At 34.3% G+C, this 22,365-nt stretch overlaps 4 protein-coding genes and 1 long non-coding RNA gene across 7 annotated transcripts in view; 4 read left to right on the top strand and 1 right to left on the bottom strand.

The window, feature by feature from the left end:
- Window positions 1–2,214: 2,214 nt before the first annotated feature.
- Window positions 2,215–3,437, top strand: mRpS35 (mitochondrial ribosomal protein S35). The gene is made up of 2 exons (XM_075303709.1): window positions 2,215–2,442; window positions 2,496–3,437. The coding sequence occupies exons 1-2, from the start codon at window positions 2,319–2,321 to the stop codon at window positions 3,359–3,361; spliced, it is 990 nt and encodes a 329-aa protein (XP_075159824.1). The 5' UTR covers window positions 2,215–2,318; the 3' UTR covers window positions 3,362–3,437.
- Window positions 3,438–7,138: 3,701 nt separating this feature from the next.
- Pdxk (pyridoxal kinase) lies at window positions 7,139–9,169 on the top strand. 2 transcript variants are annotated; one of them, XM_075303708.1, is made up of 5 exons: window positions 7,139–7,273; window positions 7,438–7,634; window positions 7,700–7,799; window positions 8,103–8,249; window positions 8,306–9,169. In XM_075303708.1, exons 2-5 carry the CDS (start codon window positions 7,524–7,526, stop codon window positions 8,881–8,883), a joined length of 936 nt encoding a protein of 311 aa, XP_075159823.1. In that variant the 5' UTR covers window positions 7,139–7,273; window positions 7,438–7,523; the 3' UTR covers window positions 8,884–9,169. The 2 variants fall into 2 exon arrangements, with proteins under 2 accessions (XP_075159823.1, XP_075159822.1); XM_075303707.1 differs by having other exon boundaries at window positions 7,171–7,305.
- A 576-nt stretch (window positions 9,170–9,745) lies between these two features.
- Window positions 9,746–11,746, top strand: LOC142235267 (uncharacterized). Of its 2 annotated transcripts, XR_012721854.1 has the most exons (3): window positions 9,789–10,238; window positions 10,306–11,468; window positions 11,536–11,746. It is a non-coding gene; the product is annotated as an uncharacterized LOC142235267 (long non-coding RNA). The 2 variants fall into 2 exon arrangements; XR_012721853.1 differs by having other exon boundaries at window positions 9,746–11,468.
- A 2,081-nt stretch (window positions 11,747–13,827) lies between these two features.
- Window positions 13,828–22,365, bottom strand: part of Klp67A (Kinesin-like protein at 67A) — a 10,333-nt gene continuing 1,795 nt past the window's right edge. Inside the window, exons 4-6 of the mRNA XM_075305993.1 lie at window positions 15,330–16,170; window positions 14,119–14,247; window positions 13,828–14,048 (exon numbers count right to left, since the gene is read on the bottom strand). Coding sequence (XP_075162108.1) covers window positions 13,921–14,048; window positions 14,119–14,247; window positions 15,330–16,170 — 1,098 coding nt within the window. The 3' untranslated portion in view covers window positions 13,828–13,920. The remainder of the gene's footprint in view (window positions 14,049–14,118; window positions 14,248–15,329; window positions 16,171–22,365) is intronic.
- mRRF1 (mitochondrial ribosome recycling factor 1) lies at window positions 19,731–21,607 on the top strand. Its single transcript, XM_075306118.1, has 2 exons — window positions 19,731–20,128; window positions 21,053–21,607. Exons 1-2 carry the CDS (start codon window positions 19,811–19,813, stop codon window positions 21,527–21,529), a joined length of 795 nt encoding a protein of 264 aa, XP_075162233.1. The 5' UTR covers window positions 19,731–19,810; the 3' UTR covers window positions 21,530–21,607.

The following is a 22,365-nucleotide window of genomic DNA, read 5'->3' as shown; positions in this document are numbered from 1 at the left end:
TTGGCAGGGTATAAGTTAAGGCCGAAGGCATAATCGATCTGCTGCATGTTTATGGGATCGATAACACATTTACCGATTATTTAGTCATCGCCGACAAGTCGTATCGATCCGCCACATTGTAAAGCGGACCTTAGACGGTCGGATAAACACTCCGACAGAGGTTCGTCTATTTGTTGTGTGTTCATTCAAGTTTTGCCCATACACTGCACGAACAAATGTGATGACAACATGAAAAAATAAGAAGAAGCATAAACAAACAATGAAGTTGTATGAAGATTTATGGGTGAAACCATTTATTACTAAAAAATGGAAGAAAATAATACAAAAAATCTTGGTACATGTGTCAAAACAATGATTCCTGAAGTAATCCACATTTAAAGGCCGGTACTATGTTCATTCTTGCGAAAAATTTTTATGGAAACCATTATTTCGCACATAGAAAGCGGCGTTTTTTTAGGTAGCTTGGAGCGCTATTTTACAGGGAGCGATATTGGATTAAGTTGGTGGTTGTTGCTTGTTTTTACAAAATAACATTTTATTTTTCCTTGGGCAATTGATCTGCTATTCCTTTGATCCTTTGTATAGTTTCGGAACAAAAATATGGTCCGTGTTTGATTTATGAACCCGCACAAATAGTTTTTAATAAATAAATTATTTCTTAATTCACATTGCAAATGGCGCCGTGCTATAAACGTCAGTTTTTCAACACGAAAAAACAAAGTATCACAAATGGAAAAAATTTCGCAAATTTTTCGCATTTTTTGGTTTTGTATGGAGTTTCAACGCGAAAACCGAACAGAGTACCGGCCTTAATATATTACAAATTAAGGCCGGTACTATGTTCATTCTCGCGAAAAATTTTTATAGAAACCATTATTTCGCACATAGAAAGCGGTGTTTATTTAGGTAACTTGGAGCGCTAATTTACAGGGAGCGATATTGAATTAAGTTGGTGGTTGCTGTTTGTTATTACAAAATTAACATGTTATTTTCCTTGGGCAATTGATCTGCTGCTCCTTTGATCCTTTGTATAGTTTCGGAACAAAAATATAATCCGTGTTTGTGTTATAAACCCACACAAATAGTTTTCATAAATAAATTATTTCTAAATTCACATTGCAAATGGCGCCATGCTATAAACGTCAGTTTTTCAACTCGAAAAAAACAAAGTACCACAAATGGAAAAATTTCGCTAGTTTTTCGCATTTTTTAATTTTGTAAGGAGTTTCAACGCGAAAACCGAACAGAGTACCGGCCTTTACTTGATGAATTTCAAAATACTTGTCGCATGGTTTTCCATTGATTGGAAGTGGAATTTTTCCACGTTTTTGCCACAATACTGGTTTAGATATATATATTTCTTTAATTTTCAACCAGAATTGGCGATCCATCATTAATTTCATTGCAGGAATGCCTGTTTTTAATGTAAAAATAAATTTGTCTTTGATAATGTTTGTCGAACATCCCCTTACACTCAATGATTTGTATCACCAAACCAGAAAACATAGGAATAAGAAAGCGCCGCAGGCAAAAATTTTTCGCGATTTTTTTGAAAAAAATTTTTGTTTTTCAACCCGTATATGGATATATAATAGTTAATATCACCGGTTATAGTAAAGATAGCAGCTTGACTTTGACCTTGACGGAAAGGTAGAAGTGTTAGCTACACAATGCAATCCGTTATTTAGTACTTTTATATGGAGCAGTTTTTGAGATATAAGCTTATTTATAAAAAACCGGTTCCGAAAAATACAAGTTTTTACCCGTACAGCTGGAACGGATGAAGCTGATATAACGGTTCATACATCATTTTAAAGGACTCTTCAAAGTGATGTACTTTCAAAAGTAATCGGATCTCTAGAACCGGATATATTAAGGATTTTTAACTTACACTTTAGAACCGAATAACCGGTTATCCGGTTACGACCGCCAAGAAAAAAAGTTGTTGTTGTAATCAACTCAAAGAGTACTACCATCTGTGAAGTTTTGAAAAAAAATCTGAGAGGTATAGCTAAACTAGAGTTTAGCCGTCTGTTTTTTGTTGAGAACGCAATTTTCTCAACTTGAATATTTCCCTAATCCTTTGAAAAAATGTTTGAAAAGGTATTGAATTTTAGTATTATTCAATTGGGTTGAAATACATTAAAAATTGATATCAGTTGGACTATGATTCTACCTTATACGAACAAACCTTACGTCGAGATACACAGCTGTTCAACACAAATACAGAATTTATTGGTTATGTATGGTACAAGTGGAAGGCAATTTGTAGCCGTGTTATTCAATATTCCAAATTTAAATTAAGTTTTTTTTTCACAATGTCGCCTTTAACGAGATTATTGGAACGAAACCTTCGCATAAAAAACAGCACTGAAAAATTACGTTTTCTCAGCGCACAGGCGTCTCCAACAACCGATAGTAAAGTCGATGAGGAAGATGAAGGTAAATTTACAAATCTTATGTGATGCGATTTATGTATGACATGTTTATTGTAGAGTTTCGAGTCCTAAATTTGCGGGCCACGCAACAAAAATCTCAAACGAGGCGAGAATACAAAAAGCCGGAGGTTTCGCCACCCCGAACTTTAAAGATGGCTACAGATCAAGACTGGACTGCAGTTTGGCCCGCCCCACGTTCCTTCCATCCGGCTTCTGTACCTCTGCCAATACGACAGGGCTTTACCGTCAAAGGAGCAGCACCGCCATCAAAATATGCAAATGCAGAATTGATGAAAATACCAAATTTCTTGCATCTTACACCTCCTGCCATTAAGCAACAATGTGAAGCCCTCAAGAAGTTTTGTACACCTTGGCCAAAAGGTTTGGAAAGTGAGGAAAAATGGAAAAAACATTTCCCGGTAGATGTGGTTAGCACAGATTATTGTCAAGCTCTGCCAACAATACGTAATCCAGAAGCACGTAGAGTTACTCTCACACTGAAACTGTCCCAATTGAAGTTTGATGCTCACGCAAAAGATAAATTCTTGCGCCTAGTGGGTGATCGATACAATAGCGAAAACGATACTCTTACAATTGTGGCGGATAGATGTCCTATGCGCAAGCAAAATTATGATTATGCTATGTATTTGTTAACCGCATGCTATCACGAGTCGTTCGTAACTGAACCTTGGGAAGCTACTAAATGTGAAGCGGATATGGAATATTATCAATATGAACGGAACAAGTCTAAGCTTTCTGTTGAATCCATTTTGAATTGGGGAAAATCTAGCAGTGATAGTAAAACGGAAGCCAGTAAAGGGTTTGTGGACAGTTTAGAGAAACTTATAAACGATGGCGAGAATGAATACAATTTGCGTAAATATAAAGAGGAGGTAATAAAATTGATTGGCATTAGAGTGTAAACAAGAACCTCTAGAACTATATCCAGTGTCATGGCATATTAAACTACGAAATTTCAATAAATGTTTCTTATCCCGACTTGGTATTTATAACATTAAGGGGGATTGGGTTCTGTTTGCGAAGACGGTTTTTATAAGTGGCATACTAATAAAAACACGATTGCTCCGGTTTTAACAAAAAGTAAATATATGTGTGCTGATCTAGGCAAACAATATTTAATATTACTATTAGTCTCGGCAATATGTTTTTAAATGTGTAATTATGCTTGGGGAAGCAAGAGTAGGAATATCTAGATAAAAAATGTTTGTGAAATCTTGTTTTAGTTTTAATAACTGATTTTCTGGATAGAACATGTTAATACAATAAAATTAAATATTTAATAATTCAGAATATTGAATTCAAATATACATTAATGCGCTCCAAATAAAAACTTTCTCATAAATTATTTATCTGAAAAGATTCAATAGTTTCCAGGTTTCTTTTAGTACTTGAGCAGTTATTTGGTGTTGTATCCACAACATCTGTGTGCAAATCTCCTTGTTATTGACAGCCGGAATTTCCATAAAGTGACGTTTCTCTAAATTCGATTAATATGAATTTGTTCAATAAATTGAAATTACAAGTTGCAAAATTTCATAAATTAGATATGAATATTTAAATGAAATAACCTCAGCATCGAATTACTTAAATAAATTGGAATAAATAAGAAATGAATATTATTGGGTTTGCTTTATTTCAGTACTATGGGTGTGCTATCCAGAACATTGTTGCACTGGTAGTCTATTCAGAACATCTCACCAGTGCTAATCTCACCGGTATTGCCAGCTTGAATAATCATAAAGTGACGTTTTCTTGATTCACTATAACTTGTGACAAATATGTATACAATAATTTTTGCTCCTATTATAAATAACATTATTTGAATATCTGGCATACAGCTGAAACACCAAGTAACACTCCTGTTTCACGGAAAATTGCAGTGAGTAACCTAAAATTTTTGAAAGTCTTTAGATGTTGTTCTTGCGTGAGGGGTCGTGGGGACGGATTTTCATCCCGTGAATGTAAGTTCCTCTCAAAAAGGTGAGTATTAAGTTCGAGTTTAGCCGCTACAATCGCTAAAGTGAAAACTAAATCAGTAAGAAAAATGCATAAAATTATACATATTTGTTGCAAATTTTATTATAACTTGATGGGGAAAAGCAAATTTTCGCAAAGTTTGTATTCCTTAAAATGGATTATCAAAGAAAAGTAATCGTGAAAAAATGACGATTTTAGCGGCTAAACTCGAACTTAATACCCACCTAAACATATCAAGTCTGAGCATCAATAAACTTTGTCCCTCTTGAATTTGAGGCGGTGTAGCAAAAATTTGTCTCACACCTATACTTTAAAAAATAATGCTTCTGGATTTTTGAGAAGAATGTTATCATGTTTTTTATGTATAATACCCAAAAAGTCATGCAAATAACAATATATTATGAACGACGCATATGGGTGAATGAATTGAAATCATTGGGCGTCACATAAATTGAAATCCATTATGCGCAGTTCATACTGTAGTTTTACTTGGTTTGAGAATTCTACACAAAAACATCTATGGCCAAATCAGGTTATATTTTTAATTTGAAACCACGAAAAAGTTGAATAATATAAGGTGTGAACGGCGCGTAACGCTACTAGGTTAGGTTAGGTATATTGGCAGCCCGATATTCCAGGTTCACTTATACTATTCAGTCCATTGTGATGCCACAGTGGTGAACTTCTATCTTATCACTGAGTGCTGCCCGATTCTATGTTAAGCTCAATGACAAGGGACCTGCTTTTTATAACGGAGTACGAACGGCGTTCCATATTGCAGTGAAACCGCTTAGAGAAGCTTTGAAGCACTCAGAAATGTCTTCAGCATTATTGATAATCCACCGTTGAAAAACTTTTTGGTGTTTTGGTCGAAACAGGGTTCGAACCCACGACGCTGTGTATGCAAGGCGGGCATGCTAACCATTGCACCACGATTGCTCCCGGGGTTAAATATGTACCACGCACATATTTACATACCTAAATGTAGCGTATATACAGAGCTGAACCAAAGCGGATTTGTTTGACCGAAGGCGAAGCCAAAATTCGGCCGAAGATTCATCTTTTACTATGTATAGGTAAAAAATTTACGCGTGTTTTATTTAAATCTTAACACAATATATATATATAGTTGAATGGCTACGTAAATAAGCAAAATTGCCGCATTTGGAGTGAAGAGCAACCAGAAGCCGTTCAAGAACTGCCCATGCATCCCGAAAAATGCACTGTTTGGTGTGGTTTGTACGCTGGTGGAATCATTGGACCGTATTTTTTCAAAGATGCTGTTGGACGCAACGTTACGGTGAATGGCGATCGATATCGTTCGATGCTAACAAACTTTTTGTTGCCAAAAATGGAAGAACTGAACTTGGTTGACATGTGGTTTCAACAAGATGGCGCTACATGCCACACAGCTCGCGATTCTATGGCCATTTTGAGGGAAAACTTCGGAGAACAATTCATCTCAAGAAATGGACCGGTAAGTTGGCCACCAAGATCATGCGATTTGACGCCTTTAGACTATTTTTTGTGGGGCTACGTCAAGTCTAAAGTCTACAGAAATAAGCCAGCAACTATTCCAGCTTTGGAAGACAACATTTCCGAAGAAATTCGGGCTATTCCGGCCGAAATGCTCGAAAAAGTTGCCCAAAATTGGACTTTCCGAATGGACCACCTAAGACGCAGCCGCGGTCAACATTTAAATGAAATTATCTTCAAAAAGTAAATGTCATGGACCAATCTAACGTTTCAAATAAAGAACCGATGAGATTTTGCAAATTTTATATATATATATATATATATATATATATATATATATATATATATATATATATATATATATATATATATATATATATATATATATATATATATATATATATATATATATATATATATAAAATTTGCAAAATCTCATCGGTTCTTTATTTGAAACGTTAGATTGGTCCATGACATTTACTTTTTGAAGATAATTTCATTTAAATGTTGACCGCGGCTGCGTCTTAGGTGGTCCATTCGGAAAGTCCAATTTTGGGCAACTTTTTCGAGCATTTCGGCCGGAATAGCCCGAATTTCTTCGGAAATGTTGTCTTCCAAAGCTGGAATAGTTGCTGGCTTATTTCTGTAGACTTTAGACTTGACGTAGCCCCACAAAAAATAGTCTAAAGGCGTCAAATCGCATGATCTTGGTGGCCAACTTACCGGTCCATTTCTTGAGATGAATTGTTCTCCGAAGTTTTCCCTCAAAATGGCCATAGAATCGCGAGCTGTGTGGCATGTAGCGCCATCTTGTTGAAACCACATGTCAACCAAGTTCAGTTCTTCCATTTTTGGCAACAAAAAGTTTGTTAGCATCGAACGATATCGATCGCCATTCACCGTAACGTTGCGTCCAACAGCATCTTTGAAAAAATACGGTCCAATGATTCCACCAGCGTACAAACCACACCAAACAGTGCATTTTTCGGGATGCATGGGCAGTATATATATATATATATATATATATATATATATATATATATATATATATATATATATATATATATATATATATATATATATATATATATATATATATATATATATATATATATATATATATATATATACAGAAAATTATTTTTGTCTTAAATTGACATTTTCAATTAACTACCTTAACCTTTCTTGACACCAACGTAAAGCTAATAAGTTCATTTACTTTTACATGAGAATCCGACCCACCTTAACATAATGCAAAATATGCAAGTGCTCGCAAAATGTGTCAATATCTTCTGAATATCATTTATCGCAGGAAATATTGAAAAAAAAAAATTGTTCGAATGTCTATTTAAAACTTTGTGGTATGCATGCATGGTGTGTCAATATCGAAAGTGTAGGGTGCAATCGTCCGAATAATAAACAAAAAAAAAACCAAACATTTTTAATATTCATATAACATGTGTAGTTGTTTATATGTACTACTATTCACTCAGATATTATAAATTATTTTATTCTCTCCCTATAGATAAGACAAGCGGATGGAACAAATAACAAAGAGCAAAGTAAACTCTTCAGTTGATAAGTCATTTGCATTTTGGATTTCGTAGAGAAATGTCGACGATGACCAACAATAGAGAAGATATAAAGAGACGTGTATTGTCTATACAGAGTCATGTAGTACACGGCTATGTGGGCAATAAAAGTGCAACTTTTCCATTGCAAGTAAGTAGCGAGTGGGACTAACTAAGTAAACTTTATATAATAATCGATGGTTTCATATTTGTAAGGTATTGGGGTTTGAAGTGGATGCAATAAACTCGGTGCAATTTTCGAACCATACCGGCTACGACGTCGTCAAAGGTCAGGTATTGCAGGAGAAAGAATTGGGTGTGTACAAAAATATCTACATCAATACATTCATCCCATAGTATGCTAAATCGACTTTACATATTTATCAATTCAAGAGTATAGTACATATGGAGACATTAATCTAATTGGCGCTAACGGAAATGAAAGAACGAAGATATCCGATTAATTGTTTAAAAGAATTGAATTATCTATATTACATTCAAATAAGACGAATGTTTCGTTGGCCCAAAATAACACACATGTTGAATTTATTCGCCTATATGATTAAGACATTACCTTACATTTTAGCTAAGATTTTTACAAATTTGTTCTTTATTTCAGCTGATCTATTTAGCGGTCTTGAAAGTAATGGTCTGTTGAAATGTTATTCACATTTATTAACTGGCTACATAGGGAATGCTTCCTTCCTTAGGCAAGTCGCTAAAATTGTGACCAAACTTAGGGCTACAGATCCAAATTTGATATATGGTATGTATGAACTGTTATCTTAATAGACGTATTGTTATTATGTAATTATATTGCAGTTTGCGATCCAGTAATGGGCGACAATGGCCAAATGTACGTACCCAAGGAATTGCTTCCTATTTATCGTGATGAAATAATACCTTTAGCAGATATTTTAACCCCTAATCAATACGAAGTTGAACTTCTCACTGAAAAGAAAATATCGGATGAAAAAGGCATTTGGGAGGCTGTGAAATGGTTTCATGATCGAGGCATTGATACTGTTGTTATTTCTAGTAGTGATCTCGGTAAACCTGGTCAGCTCCGTGCATTTCTGAGCAAAAAGAATGGACCTCGCTTTGCTCTTAACATACCCAAGCAAGGTACAAATGTATCATTCACCGGTACTGGAGACTTATTTGCTTCGCTATTCTTAGCTCACAGTTATCAAACACCGGCATCACAGCTCGGTGATGCATTGGAGCGAACTATAGCTTCATTGCAAGCGGTCATAAGCCGTACTTTAGAATCAATGTCTCCAGATGTTATTGAGGGTAAAAGAAAATTGACTTCTTTTGATTGTGAATTAAAACTAGTTCAAAGCAAAGAGGCAATTGAAAAGCCTACAATAAAATTACATGCTGAAGAAATTAAATAAACATTTTGTTGAACTTTTGAAAATACAGTTAGGAACTTGTTATAAATGTTTATTTTATATATTTTTAAAACTGTCCATTAAATTTTATAGTGCCTTTACCAATTATCCACAATAAAAATATACGTTTGTAAACCAAAAGCTTTCAAAAATTTGGTTAACGGCATTTAACAGGTGTTAAAATCTGAATTAATTTTTCAAACGTGTCTGTTGCCGAGAGTATACTGAAGTTACGTCTATATAAATAGATAAAAATTGTAATAAAAAACACATTTTAAATTATTAATAACTTTTATTGTTTTACTGACAATTATGGACTTAGCAAAATTATCTTTGGAATAACAATGCTATTTAACCATACACTAAACTGTTTGCTGTTGTAAATTGATACGCCTCTCACTTCTCTCAATGTTTACATTGATAGGATAGAATCGGTTCAGAACAGGGATGGAAAATACAATTTCTAAGAAAGTACAAAAAAGGTATTTTTTAGCGAAAAAAGTACTTTTCACCAAAATCAACAAAAATTCCATTGGAAGATTATTGACAAGAGCTCCCTTAGACTAAATTTTAAAGAAAATATCGTGAATTTTGTTGAGTTGACCCCAATTTTATAAATAATAAAATCTTTACACAATTTTCTAAAGAAATAAAATTTTGACAAAATTTTCTATAGAAATAAAATTTTGATAAAATTTTCAATAAAAATAAAATTTTGATAAAATCTTTTATAACATTTTTTTTTGACAAAAAATTTCTATAAAAATAAAATTTTGATAAAATTTTTTATAGAAATAAAATCCCTGCCAACATTTTTTTAATTTGGGGGCGCTTCTGAGAATCCCCACTACGTCGAAAACAATCATATACGACATCAAAAACTCGTCGGAAAAGCGCCGTCACTATTGAGAAGTTGTATCACGCCAAGTTACTACGTAAAAGTTTCTCATCAGTGCAATTATTAGGTGCCTATTTAGATCAATTTCGAAGGACGCCAATAAGAACCCCGCAAACTATCAGAAAAAGTGCATTTTAATATAATTGTAGAAGAATCATTGTGGTCAAGTAAAACACGATTGTGTAGATGTTTATTGATTTGTTCCAGCATTTCAAAGTTCCATTTCATCCTCATCGCTACAACAGACTCGTAAATGTCACCACAACCATCGCGAACTGTGATGGGGAAAGTATATCAAAAAGTACAAAATGTACATGAAAGTATTTTGCCATCACTACTGTTAGAAGAGCCATTTTATTTTTTGTGAAACGCCAAGTGCAACCAGCTTGTTATATTTTATTTAAATAAAAACGAGACTATAATTCTGAAAGCATAGATATTACGTTTAAAATTGTGAAAGGTATATGGTGAACAATTTTCGACTTTCCAAATAGAATAAAGTGATCGTTTTTTAAATATTTTTCCAGGCACGCTGCCTCCAACGAAAATAAACAAACTGGCTGATAGACGCTGCAATATGTAACTAGCTACTTGTAACTCAACATCATTATTTTATTAATGCAAAAAATTATGTTAAATGTGATGAGATATATGTTAAATGTGATGAGGATCGGGGATAATTATATCCCTGCCAGCATTTCAAAGTTCCATTTCATCCTCATCGCTACCACAGACTCGTAAATGTCACCACAACCATCGCGAACTGTGATGGGGGAAGCATATCAAAAAGTACAAAATGTACATGAAAGTATTTTGCCATCACTACTGTTAGAAGAGCCATTTTATTTTTTGTGAAACGCCAAGCGCAACCAGCTTCCCTGCCAACATTTTTTTGAATTTGGGGGCGCTTCTGAGAATCCCCACTACGTCGAAAACAGTCGTATACGATATCCAAAACTCCTCGGAAAAGCGCCGTCACTATTGAGAAGTTGTACCACGCCAAGTTACTACAAAAAAGTATCGCATGAGTGCAATTATTAGGTGCCCTTCTGGATACATTTAGAAGGACGCCAATAAGAGCCCCTTCAAACAATCAGAGAAAGTGCATTTTAAGATAGTTGTAAAAGAATCATTGTGGTCAAGTGAAACACGCTTGTTTAGATGTTTATTAATTTTATTAAACATTTAAAAAATCTCAGAAATATAACATTTATACGACTATCACATCACATTTAACATATTTTTATGCATTAATAAAAGATTGATGTTGAGTTACAAGTTACATGTTGTAGCGTCTATCAGCCAGTGCTTTTATTCCCAATGGAGGCAGCGTGTCTGGAAAAATATTCGAAAAACTATCACTTTATATATCATTCACAATTTTAAGCGAAATAACTATGTTTTCAGCCTTTCATTATCGTTTTATTTAAATAAATTATAAGAAGCTAGTTGTGCTTTGTGTTTCACAAAATATAAAATGGCTCTTGTAACAATAGTGATGGTAAAATACATTCATGATAATAGTGATGGCAAAATACTATCACAGTTGTCGATTGTTGCAGTGTCACTTACGAGTAGCGATGAGGATGAAATGGAACTTTGAAATGCTGGCAGGGTTGTTATATTTTATTTAAATAAAAACGAAAATAAAGTTCTGAAAGCATAGATATTACGCTTAAAATTGTGAAAGGTATATGGTGAACAATTTTCGACTTTCCAGATAGAATAAAGTGATCGTTTTTCAAATATTTTTCCAGGCACGCTGTCTCCTTCGAAAATAAACAAACTGGCTGATAGACGCTGCAATATGTAACTTGCTACTTAAAACTCAACATCATTCTTTTATTAATGCAAAAAAATTATGTTAAATGTGATGAGATAAACCGAAAAATGTTATATTTATAAGAAATTATAAATGTTTAATCAAATCAATAAACATCTACACAATCGTGTTTTACTTGACCACAATGATTCTTCTACAATTACCTTAAAATGCACTTTTTCTGATAGTTTGCAGGGGTTCTTATTGGCGTCCTTCGAAATTGATCTAAAGAGGCACCTTTAGGTAACTTGGCGTGGTACAACTTCTCAATAGTGACGGCGCTTTTCCGACGAGTTTTTGATGTCGTATATGCTTGTTTTCGACGTAGTGGGGATTCTCAGAAGCGTCCCCAAATTCAAAAAATGTTGGCAGGGATATGACAGCTATATCTAAATCTGAACCGATTTTTCCAAAATCAATAGCGATTGCCTTTGTTCCAAAAAACGCGCAAAAATACATGAACTAACAGACGGACATCGATAAATCGACTCAGAATTTAATTCTAAGACGACGGTATACTAAACGATGGGTCTCAGACTTTTCATACAAATGCACAAACTTATTATACCCTGTACCACAGTAGTGGTGAAGGGTATAATTAAACCACTACTACGATGGTGAAAATTTGACTAAAATCCACTAACTTTAATGAACTGAAATATAGTTAAATTGGCTTTAGAAATTTTCGTCGAGGGCAAGATTATTTAATAAGAGCAGATAAAGTAGAGTGTAAAATGGGGTTCTAATAAGCCTTTAAGAGGACGAGGTGCGAAAGAATTCTCCGATTCTCACTACAACAAATTCATTTCTAATTGTTTGCCCTGAATTATTTTCACTGGCATAATAATTTGGTTATTCTCCTTATATTTTAAGATTGAGGTAGATTGGGTTACTTACTTTAAAGAGCCGACGATTGATATTGGACTCGATGACTTTATTTTAATTGATATTCTCTACGCCGAACCTGTATCAAGGGTTGGGATAAATCTCCCCTGTATGCCATTTAAGAAATACAGATTCCTCTTTTTTGAGGGTCAACGTTCCAATCACGAGCTATGAGGGTCAATATTGCTATCCGAAGAACGTGTGTAGACTTTAATTCAATCACTCCTCTTATTGATACTTAACTTAGTACTGCTGTTATTATACGTAGAATAATAATCTATCTAAATATCTGCAAGTATATATTTTAATGAAAAAAACACATTATGCATTTATTTATGTATGTATTTCATATAACTGGCTGATTAATACTTTTCTCTGTAGTTGGTTTCAACCCTATATCTACACATTGCCATGTTGTATACTATGGTGCATACGTAATGGGGATGTGGCCTCGCGGTCAGATTGGGTATTGGGATAGTGGACGCTGGGTCCGTACGAATAAAAAAATAATATACACTTTAAAGATGGGAATTAATCTCGAGTTTAGACACTAAATTGGATAATAAATCTGTAGAAGCAGAATAAAATTATATAAAAAAAAAAAAAATTATTATAACTTGGTAGGGAATTATCCAAAACAACAATTTAAAAAGTTTATTTTCTTTAAAATAAATTATTATTGAAAAGTAACCGTGAAAAATGGCTATATTTGCGCGATCATGCGATCTTAATACCGATCTTAAAGTCGGGTATTAACTTTGAGTTGAGCCACTAAATTCAAAAATAAATCTGTAAAAACAGAATAAAATTATAACTTTATTGCAAGATTTCAAAAAAAAAAAAAAAAGTAACCGGTAATTGTTTTAGCCTGATAATTTGAACTTAATACCGGCTTTAAGGAGTTGAGACGAACGGTAAGAATTTTGTGTTTATCTTCTTATATTACAAATCATTATATTGGGCTTCGTAAAATGCTCTACACATTATACTAAAAATCGGCATTTTTCCAAATTAGAAATCACTTTTTATAAACCAAATGACAGATGAAATCTGATCAAATTTTGGATTTTGGAACTGCTCATCAATTTCGTTGAAGGTTTTGTTGCATTTAACGACCATTTTCCAGTTATAAAATATAGAGTCCCATAATTCGACTAAAGCATCCTTGCTTTCTCTACTATTCCAAAGAGGGTAATTTTATAAATGATTTAATTTTATTTTATAATCGCCATTTGATTATGGTGTTTCAAAGCATTGAAGGAATGCTTCCTTTAATACTCGATACTGTCGGGTATTAAATATACAGCAATTTATGATTATGAATTGATTAAAGGCAACAGAATTCATTCATTAATTAAAACACACGCATATAATTATAAAATATACATTAACAATTATGTTTTAAAGCATGTAAAATTATCAAAATATATTAAAACTACTTCTTGACCCGAAATGATGCCGCTCTGTTAATTCGTACCGTTGGGATACCATCTGTCGTTGCATTTGTGTTTGTTCGAGTTGCTGTCCGTGATTTAGATAAAGTTGGTGCACCTGAGTTGATTGCTTTAAAAAAATATAAATTATTTATGTAGTGTATTTCATAATATCAAATGAAATGATAATTAACACATACCTTTGGATGCTACATGGGGATTTTTTCGTACTCGATTTGGACTATACTTTTTAATATTTTCTTTCTGAACTCCAGCTGCAACGGTCCTTAGCAGATTATTGTGAGTAAACTTCTTTGATTTGAGAAGAACTGGAAAAAGTAGAAACAAATGATAATATATATAGTAATTCGCAATTTAAATCGAATTGATAACGATTATTGAATTCGTTTCGTGAGTGTAATTTCCCTACTACTAACGCACACTCACAATTTTATCTTTCGCGCTCATGGTATACCTAAATGTACAAATTTCACAAAATACCATTTGCCACGAATTCATGGCAAACTTTCCCACCATACATTTGAATGATAGTGATCTTAGTGGTAGGTTAGGTTAGGTTAGGTGGCAGCCCGACGTATCAGGCTCAATTAGACTATTCAGCCCATTGTGATACCACATTGGTGAACTTCTCTCTTATCACTGAGTGCTGCCCGATTCCATGTTAAGCTCAATGACAAGGGACCTCCTTTTTACAGCCGAGTCCGAACGGCGTTCCACATTGCAGTGAAACCACTTAGAGAAGTTTTGAAACCCTCAGAAATGTCACCAGCAATACTGAGGTGGGATAATCCAACGCTGAAAAACGTTTTTGTTGTTCGGTCGAAGCAGGAATCGAACCCACGACCTTGTGTATGCAAGGCGGGCATGCTAACCATTGCACCACGGTGGCTCTTAGTGGTAACAACCCCAAGAAGGGGATTTTTTTTTGAATTTTTGGTAATATTTTCTCTTGAAGAAATGATTGGCCACCGAGGATCTGGTGATTGAACACTTTCCATCTTCTTCCTTTGTAGCCACATTAAAGGGAAAATCTACGCTAACATCCCAGCGTCTACTCAAGACCTCGAATTCATGAGGCTATCGAGGAGCCACTTGGAAAATTTTATAATATTTGTATACCCTGCAAAGCAAAGAGAATTTAATTAAGAAGAATAAGCCTCATTCTTTCTTTTAAATTTCTTGCCGTTTGCACCGAAAATACGATAACATTTGTGCGGAGCTGCATTGGGAAAAAGTAAACAACCAATTATTTTACTATTTATTTGATTTTTTGAAAATTGGTTGATAAATGTAGAGCTTACAACGGAAATGCGAAATGGGACATATATGTCCCATTCGTCATCAAAGGATGAAATAATCAACAACTTGCTTCTCTCAAGGGGTTACTTACCATTTTTTAACTGATCCGCATTTGAAGGACATTTAACAATTTGTTCGGACAACACATTCGATACCAAATTGCTTTTGTTAGATGACAACGCTTTACCGTTTTTTACGTTCTTCTTTGTACTAGACGTAGAGGGACCCATATAGAAGGTAGCATTTATATTTGCATCGGCCGATAAGATCTGTGTTTCATTAAGATTTGTTCTGGGTTTCTTGGCAGGCATTTTGAACGCAGTTTGGTTATCAGTCGATGCAACTCCATTGCAGTTTGCACCTTCCTCTTCAAAATCTGAATTTGCAACCATGCTGTCTAGATCGTCCAAATCATATTCCTCTAAACGTAGACGTTTCTTGCAATGTCCGCGACTTAATGTTTCATCATCTGTACACGTCGTTTCCACATCATCATCACTAGAAGCTTGATGTATTTCATTCATCAATCCATCCATGCCATTGTGTCGCAAATTAAGCGTTGTACCGAACAAATGTCGTTGGAGCTGATCATAGTGATATCTTTGCTCCCCATTTAAATTTCCATTTTTTATTACATCACTAGCTAAGACAAAAGCTCGTTGTAACCAATGAGAGTGTACTACTACTTCCGAGTCTATTTTGGTTATGTGTTCGTTAATTAATGATTGTTTTGAAGTTTGTATTTCTAAATGTTTTCCTTTCAAATAGATTTGTAATATATTCACTAATTTCGAAGATTTAACTTCTTGTTTTAATTTTTCGATATCCTTATGTGAAGCAAGGAGTTTCTGGTGCCAGCACGGTATCTCCTGCTCCAATTTGTCAATTTCTTTACTTAAATTGCAAATTGATGCCGAGAAAATATCTATATTCTGTAATAAAACATAAAAAAATTAAATTAAGTTAACTTGTTTTTTATATCAAAATTGTATAGCATAATGTAAAATACGTTACTTAAAATTACAATTTTGCCCCATCAAATCACGTAATGCAATTAGAAAAGTTTTAACATCTACCATGCATGGGTGAAGCATAACTTTAACAGTATCATTTCAACTGGAGCATGTATATATTATGCACTTCGAATTTTTGATTACATTTACAATTCGTAATATATAACATCCCAGTAAAAAAGCGTAGCCAAAAAAGGAATGAAAATGTTCTTTTTGGATCTGGAAGGGGTGCAAAATTGGCGCAGACGCGATGGGCTTGTCATAGGGCAGAAGTCATGATTTTAAGCATCCGCTTCATTTATTTTACATCGGCAATAGTGACGTCCCATCAACACTTATTAAGCAATAACTCCAACAATTGTGAGACCCTCATTGCAGTCGGTCCTACACACCGAGGTAAACACAAGGAACTCATCCTTGTCAAAGGACTGCAACAACTCTACGGGAATTCAAGTATGTATGACGACCCAAACCCACTCCATGTCCCAAATTCCAATCTGCTCAGAATACTCCTCCTTTGTGCCAGCGACATTGAAAGCAATCCAGGACAAGTGAAGTGTCTGTGCCCAGTTTGTTCGCGACCAGTCACGCACGTAGGTGATGTGCAGCGAATGTCACAACTGCGCACACTTGCCTTGCTCGGGACTCAAGAAAGTAGGACAATACAAACCTACTTTCAAGTGACCCACCTGTAGCAGAAATAGCGACTGACTGCAAATCTCACATCACACGGCATTACACTCCACCCACATACATCACACAATTATCCGTAAATAAAAGTATATCTTTCCCAGAGTCATGTTGGGCTTGCAGAAGAAAATTCACCAAGGCCGCCAACTGATCCGGTGCTCCATCTTCAAGACTTCGGCACACCTGAGATGAGCAGGAATTCGGACTAACATACCCCTGATTTTGATGAAACCTGTAACCGAAGCCGAGCAATCTTAGAAACCACCATCCACTGACAAAGCCATCATACGGCGATAATAGTTGTCCGAACATTGTATAGCCAAGCAACAGCCCATACCACTGATAGGAACCAGTTGAATGACCTCATGATCCTCCAGTAGAACTGGAATGGGCCGACAAGAAGATTACTGATTTCATGGAAAGGAAGGGTATTCTCATTGCCGCGCTCCAGGAGACTAAACTAGCCTAGTAATAGCCATTGTTGGCCACGATTCTGTGAGGTACAGACCCATGACCACGACCGATCCCCATTCATGGAGAGAGAGGGGATAACTGTTACAGTGAGGGAGGCAGTATTGGTGTGTTAAATGTATACATTCTGTAATGAGGCAATACTTCAGTAGTGATCAAACTACCCTGTTAGGCGACCTGAATACTCAGAGCTTGGATGTGACGCCAGGGGAGAATTGATTGCGGATCAAATGGATGACATAGATTAAGACCACGCGATTCTCATAACGGTCTCATGTCGAAGACCCGGACGTCACCATGGTTAGCACGGACCATGACATGTAGATATAGCCATGAACTCTTACCATCTCCCTATCACAGGAAAATATTGATCTAGGGACAGACGAAGTTTAGCTCCGCTCATGAATAAACATGAAAAAGCAATAGGCTAAACAATAATTATCCGCTTTAACATGCACATCATTTCTGTTTTAATTTTCTATCATCGTTTTGGTATTGCTTTTGTGGATTATAATTCAGAAATTTATAAAACACATACATGGTATTATTGATATTTTCGGCTCCAAACGGCAAAACATTTGAGAGACACATCGACTCAGACTCCATGTCATTATGTAACCAGAGACCTCTGGTGCTTCAATTTTGCAATGACAAAACTTGGTCTTCTTCTGAATTGTCTTTGCTGCTATAAAACTTGGTAACACTGCCTACTGTCATTAAATCAAAAAGAGCAATAAGACACAATGGTGTCAATTTGGTGCTTTTAGCACCAAATATGGTTCCTTTACCAAAGAGCTCCATATTTCCTCTACAAAAAACATTTTCATTTAGTTTTATGGTACTTTTTTCAATTTGATAATAGCGTATGTATTAAATTCACAAAACACACACAATTGACTACGTATACTCCCTTCAAAAATTTAAATTTTCGAGAATATTTCCATATTTAATGACGACAAATGTATTTTGTATTCTTGACAACATATTGTGGAATTTGTCGAAAAATTCATTACTGATCAAAATGAATTGAATGAAATTGAAATACGCATTAAAAATACAAAGCTGTGTACTTGGAATAACGTACATCGTACAGATTAATTTTGGATAGAAATTCATAATTTTAAAAATGCTTCAAATCAATACCCATTTTAAAAGTTATCTGACTTTGAAATAGACCAACATTCTTTTGCAGAAGTGGTCAGAAAGTTTAGTGTGATGATTTTTTTTTAATAAAAGAAGAAAAAGAATTTCTTTATTTCATATCAAATATGGATTAAAACAAAAAAAAACTGTAGATTAATAAAGGGTGATTTGTTAAGAGCTTGATAACTTTTTTTTTTAAAAAACGCATAAAATTTGCAAAATCTCATCGGTTCTTTATTTGAAACGTTAGATTGGTCCATGACATTTACTTTTTGAAGATAATTTCATTTAAATGTTGACCGCGGCTGCGTCTTAGGTGGTCCATTCGGAAAGTCCAATTTTGGGCAACTTTTTCGAGCATTTCGGCCGGAATAGCCCGAATTTCTTCGGAAATGTTGTCTTCCAAAGCTGGAATAGTTGCTGGCTTATTTCTGTAGACTTTAGACTTGACGTAGCCCCACAAAAAATAGTCTAAAGGCGTCAAATCGCATGATCTTGGTGGCCAACTTACCGGTCCATTTCTTGAGATGAATTGTTCTCCGAAGTTTTCCCTCAAAATGGCCATAGAATCGCGAGCTGTGTGGCATGTAGCGCCATCTTGTTGAAACCACATGTCAACCAAGTTCAGTTCTTCCATTTTTAGCAACAAAAAGTTTGTTAGCATCGAACGATAGCGATCGCCATTCACCGTAACGTTGCGTCCAACAGCATCTTTGAAAAAATACGGTCCAATGATTCCACCAGCGTACAAACCACACCAAACAGTGCATTTTTCGGGATGCATGGGCAGTTCTTGAACGGCTTCTGGTTGCTCTTCACTCCAAATGCGGCAATTTTGCTTATTTACGTAGCCATTCAACCAGAAATGAGCCTCATCGCTGAACAAAATTTGTCGATAAAAAAGCGGATTTTCTGCCAACTTTTCTAGGGCCCATTCACTGAAAATTCGACGTTGTGGCAGATCGTAAGTCTATTCATGATAAAATGTCAAAGCATACTGAGCATCTTTCTCTTTGACACCATGTCTGAAATCCCACGTGATCTGTCAAATACTAATGCATGAAAATCCTAACCTCAAAAGAATCACCCTTTATATGTTTTAAAAAATTGAAATATATGTGTTTTATTTATTAATACTTATATATATTTTTTGGTGCTTTTTGCCATTCGGGAGTTGGCATCACTGATAAGACAGCTGAAACTGTCAACTGAAAATCGAGTTCATATTTTTTTGTTGAGTTTAAAGTTTATCGTAATGTTTTGTAGAAAAGTATTCCCAATAATGGCTCAAGTGGCTCTACGTCCACCGCTAGCGACGGCCTCCTGTAGTATGTTAAGCAATGTAGAAAAATTACTATCAGCCCCTAAATTATCTTTCCCCTCAAAACAAACCGTGTCAATCTCAACGTCCCAGCATTGTTACGCAAAAAACAAGGATAAAAAGAAGGAGAAAGGAAAAAAAGCTACCAAAATTGAAATTAACGAAACACAACTACGAGAAATTATCAATTACGATGCCATAAATACGCAAATGCAAAAAGCGGTACAACAAATGAAAGATGACTTTCTACTGGTAAATAAGAAAACTATTTTGGTATCAATTTTGATACTGATTCCAGCAATTGCTATGTATATGGATAGACAGTGCATATTTTGTTTAGGTACTTGAATATGCGGAACCATAGATAGATATATTGATAGAACTGAAAAACGCGAAAAGAATCTATTTTTTGGTTCAAGATTGGTCTGATAATGAAATTGTAATGAAAACGAATTAGATTACCCGGTGCACTAAATTCGCATCACTTTTTAAGGTGTGATTCGAATTCAGTGTTTTGGATGTGAATTAAGAAATTTTGTAATATTTTGAAAAATAATTTTTAAAATTTTTTATGATTTTTATGCAGTCTAACGCTTGTCTGGAACGTTTGACATCAAATATTTTCAAAAATTCCCAATTTTTCTAGAATGGATTTAGAATGTTTTTCGGCCAAATTTAAATAATTTGTACCATTTTATTAATTCTTAATCTGTGTTTAACCTATTTGAAATAAAAAAAAAAATAAATTTCCCATTAACGATATGAAAAAGCCAGTGATAAAAAAAATTACTCAAATGAACTTCCTGTACAGTTAAAATAAAGAACATCTTTGGGAGGACATTTTTGGAAGTGCATTTATAGTTATGCATATAGAAGAACTTCTGGGATATATTTTGAATAGGAGCTATATTAAAATTTGATCTTTAAATAGTGGTTAAAAAATACGCCACTGAGGGACCATCACTTTGATAGATTAGACTATCTGTGAACTATTATCGAGTAATATATAGTTGATACAGTAATTTCCAAGTAAATTTGAACGAACTGCAGATTCTGGAATCATAAGCAACTAACTTCAGTATCGAAGTTAGAATATTATTACACAATTTAGGAGTATAGAATCTTTATTCATCTACTCTTAGGTACTAATTGGTTGCATTATATTTTTAATTTAAGCATTTATCACTACGTTCCACTTCTGGTGCCATCGACACTCTACGGATTACAGTCGATGGAAAAGAGCATGAGCTGCAAGAATTGGCTCAAATTTCCCGCAAAAATCCCAAAACAATAGTTGTTAATATGATAGCATTTCCACAGACCATACCAGACGTTCTAAAGGCTTTGGAGAAAAGTGGTATGAATTTAAATCCCCAGCAGGATGGAACAACTTTGTTTATACCAATACCGAAGGTAACGAAAGAACATCGAGAGAAACTATCGAAGAATGCGAAAAATCTGTTTATAAAGTACCGCGACTCCATAAAAGACATACAAAATAATGCTATTAAAAAGTTGAAGAAGCAAACGGAAATATCCAAAGATGACGTCTTTTCTGTACAAAACCAATTAACGGCTTTAGCTGATCAATATATTACTGAAGCAGACAAAATACTTCAAGTAAAACAAAAGGAACTACTTGGAGACTTATAAATTGACATTATAAAGGCTGAATAGAAATATGAAATATAATACTTCTTTAAATAAAAAAAAATTCAATTAATTTAATAATATCCTTCCTCCAACAAAATCAATAGCAAAGGTAATGGGTGAGGTAGATGTAAATTCATTTAAAAAGTGATAGGTTAGGTTAAAGGGGCAACCCGATTAAGTTTCAGGCTCACTTAGACTATTCAGTCCATTGTGATAAAAAAAGTGATGCTTGTATTCTAAAACTATCGCTAGCAGCAATATTTATAGTAGGATTTTTCTCACTTGGTTCATATGGATCTGGTATCTTTGCTAAATTTTCGTACATGAATCCCAATGTTTTTCACAAATAGATTCCTATTCTACAAAAGACACTGACAATAAAGTATCCTTTAAGGTTCGACCACATCCACACATATGCAATAAAAGATTTTACGTTTAGCGACATAAATATTTTAAAATCTACAAAGAAACAGAAAACGACTAGTCAGCTGGTTTATGTAGCAGGTCAAAAAATCAAGGTTGATCTTTGTGTCCTTTCAAATCGACATTTACTTTTCCGAAATTCGTTTTTGCGACTCACCGATTATAAAATAGTCGATAAATTGCTTTTGAATATGCTGATAATTTTTTATCTGTTTATGCCAAAATTGTATGCGATATTAGTATTTGCCCTCCAAAAACCATGCAAACATCGGTCTAAAACCATGCACATTGGTCCATATTGGTTTATATATATATATGTTTATATATATATATATTTATATATATATATATATATATATATATATATATATATATATATATATATATATATATATATATATATATATATATAT

Source organism: Haematobia irritans, chromosome 4, assembly GCF_050003625.1.
Source record: "Haematobia irritans isolate KBUSLIRL chromosome 4, ASM5000362v1, whole genome shotgun sequence".
NCBI lineage: Eukaryota > Metazoa > Arthropoda > Insecta > Diptera > Muscidae > Haematobia > Haematobia irritans.
This window is presented reverse-complemented; position numbering and strand designations above follow the sequence as displayed.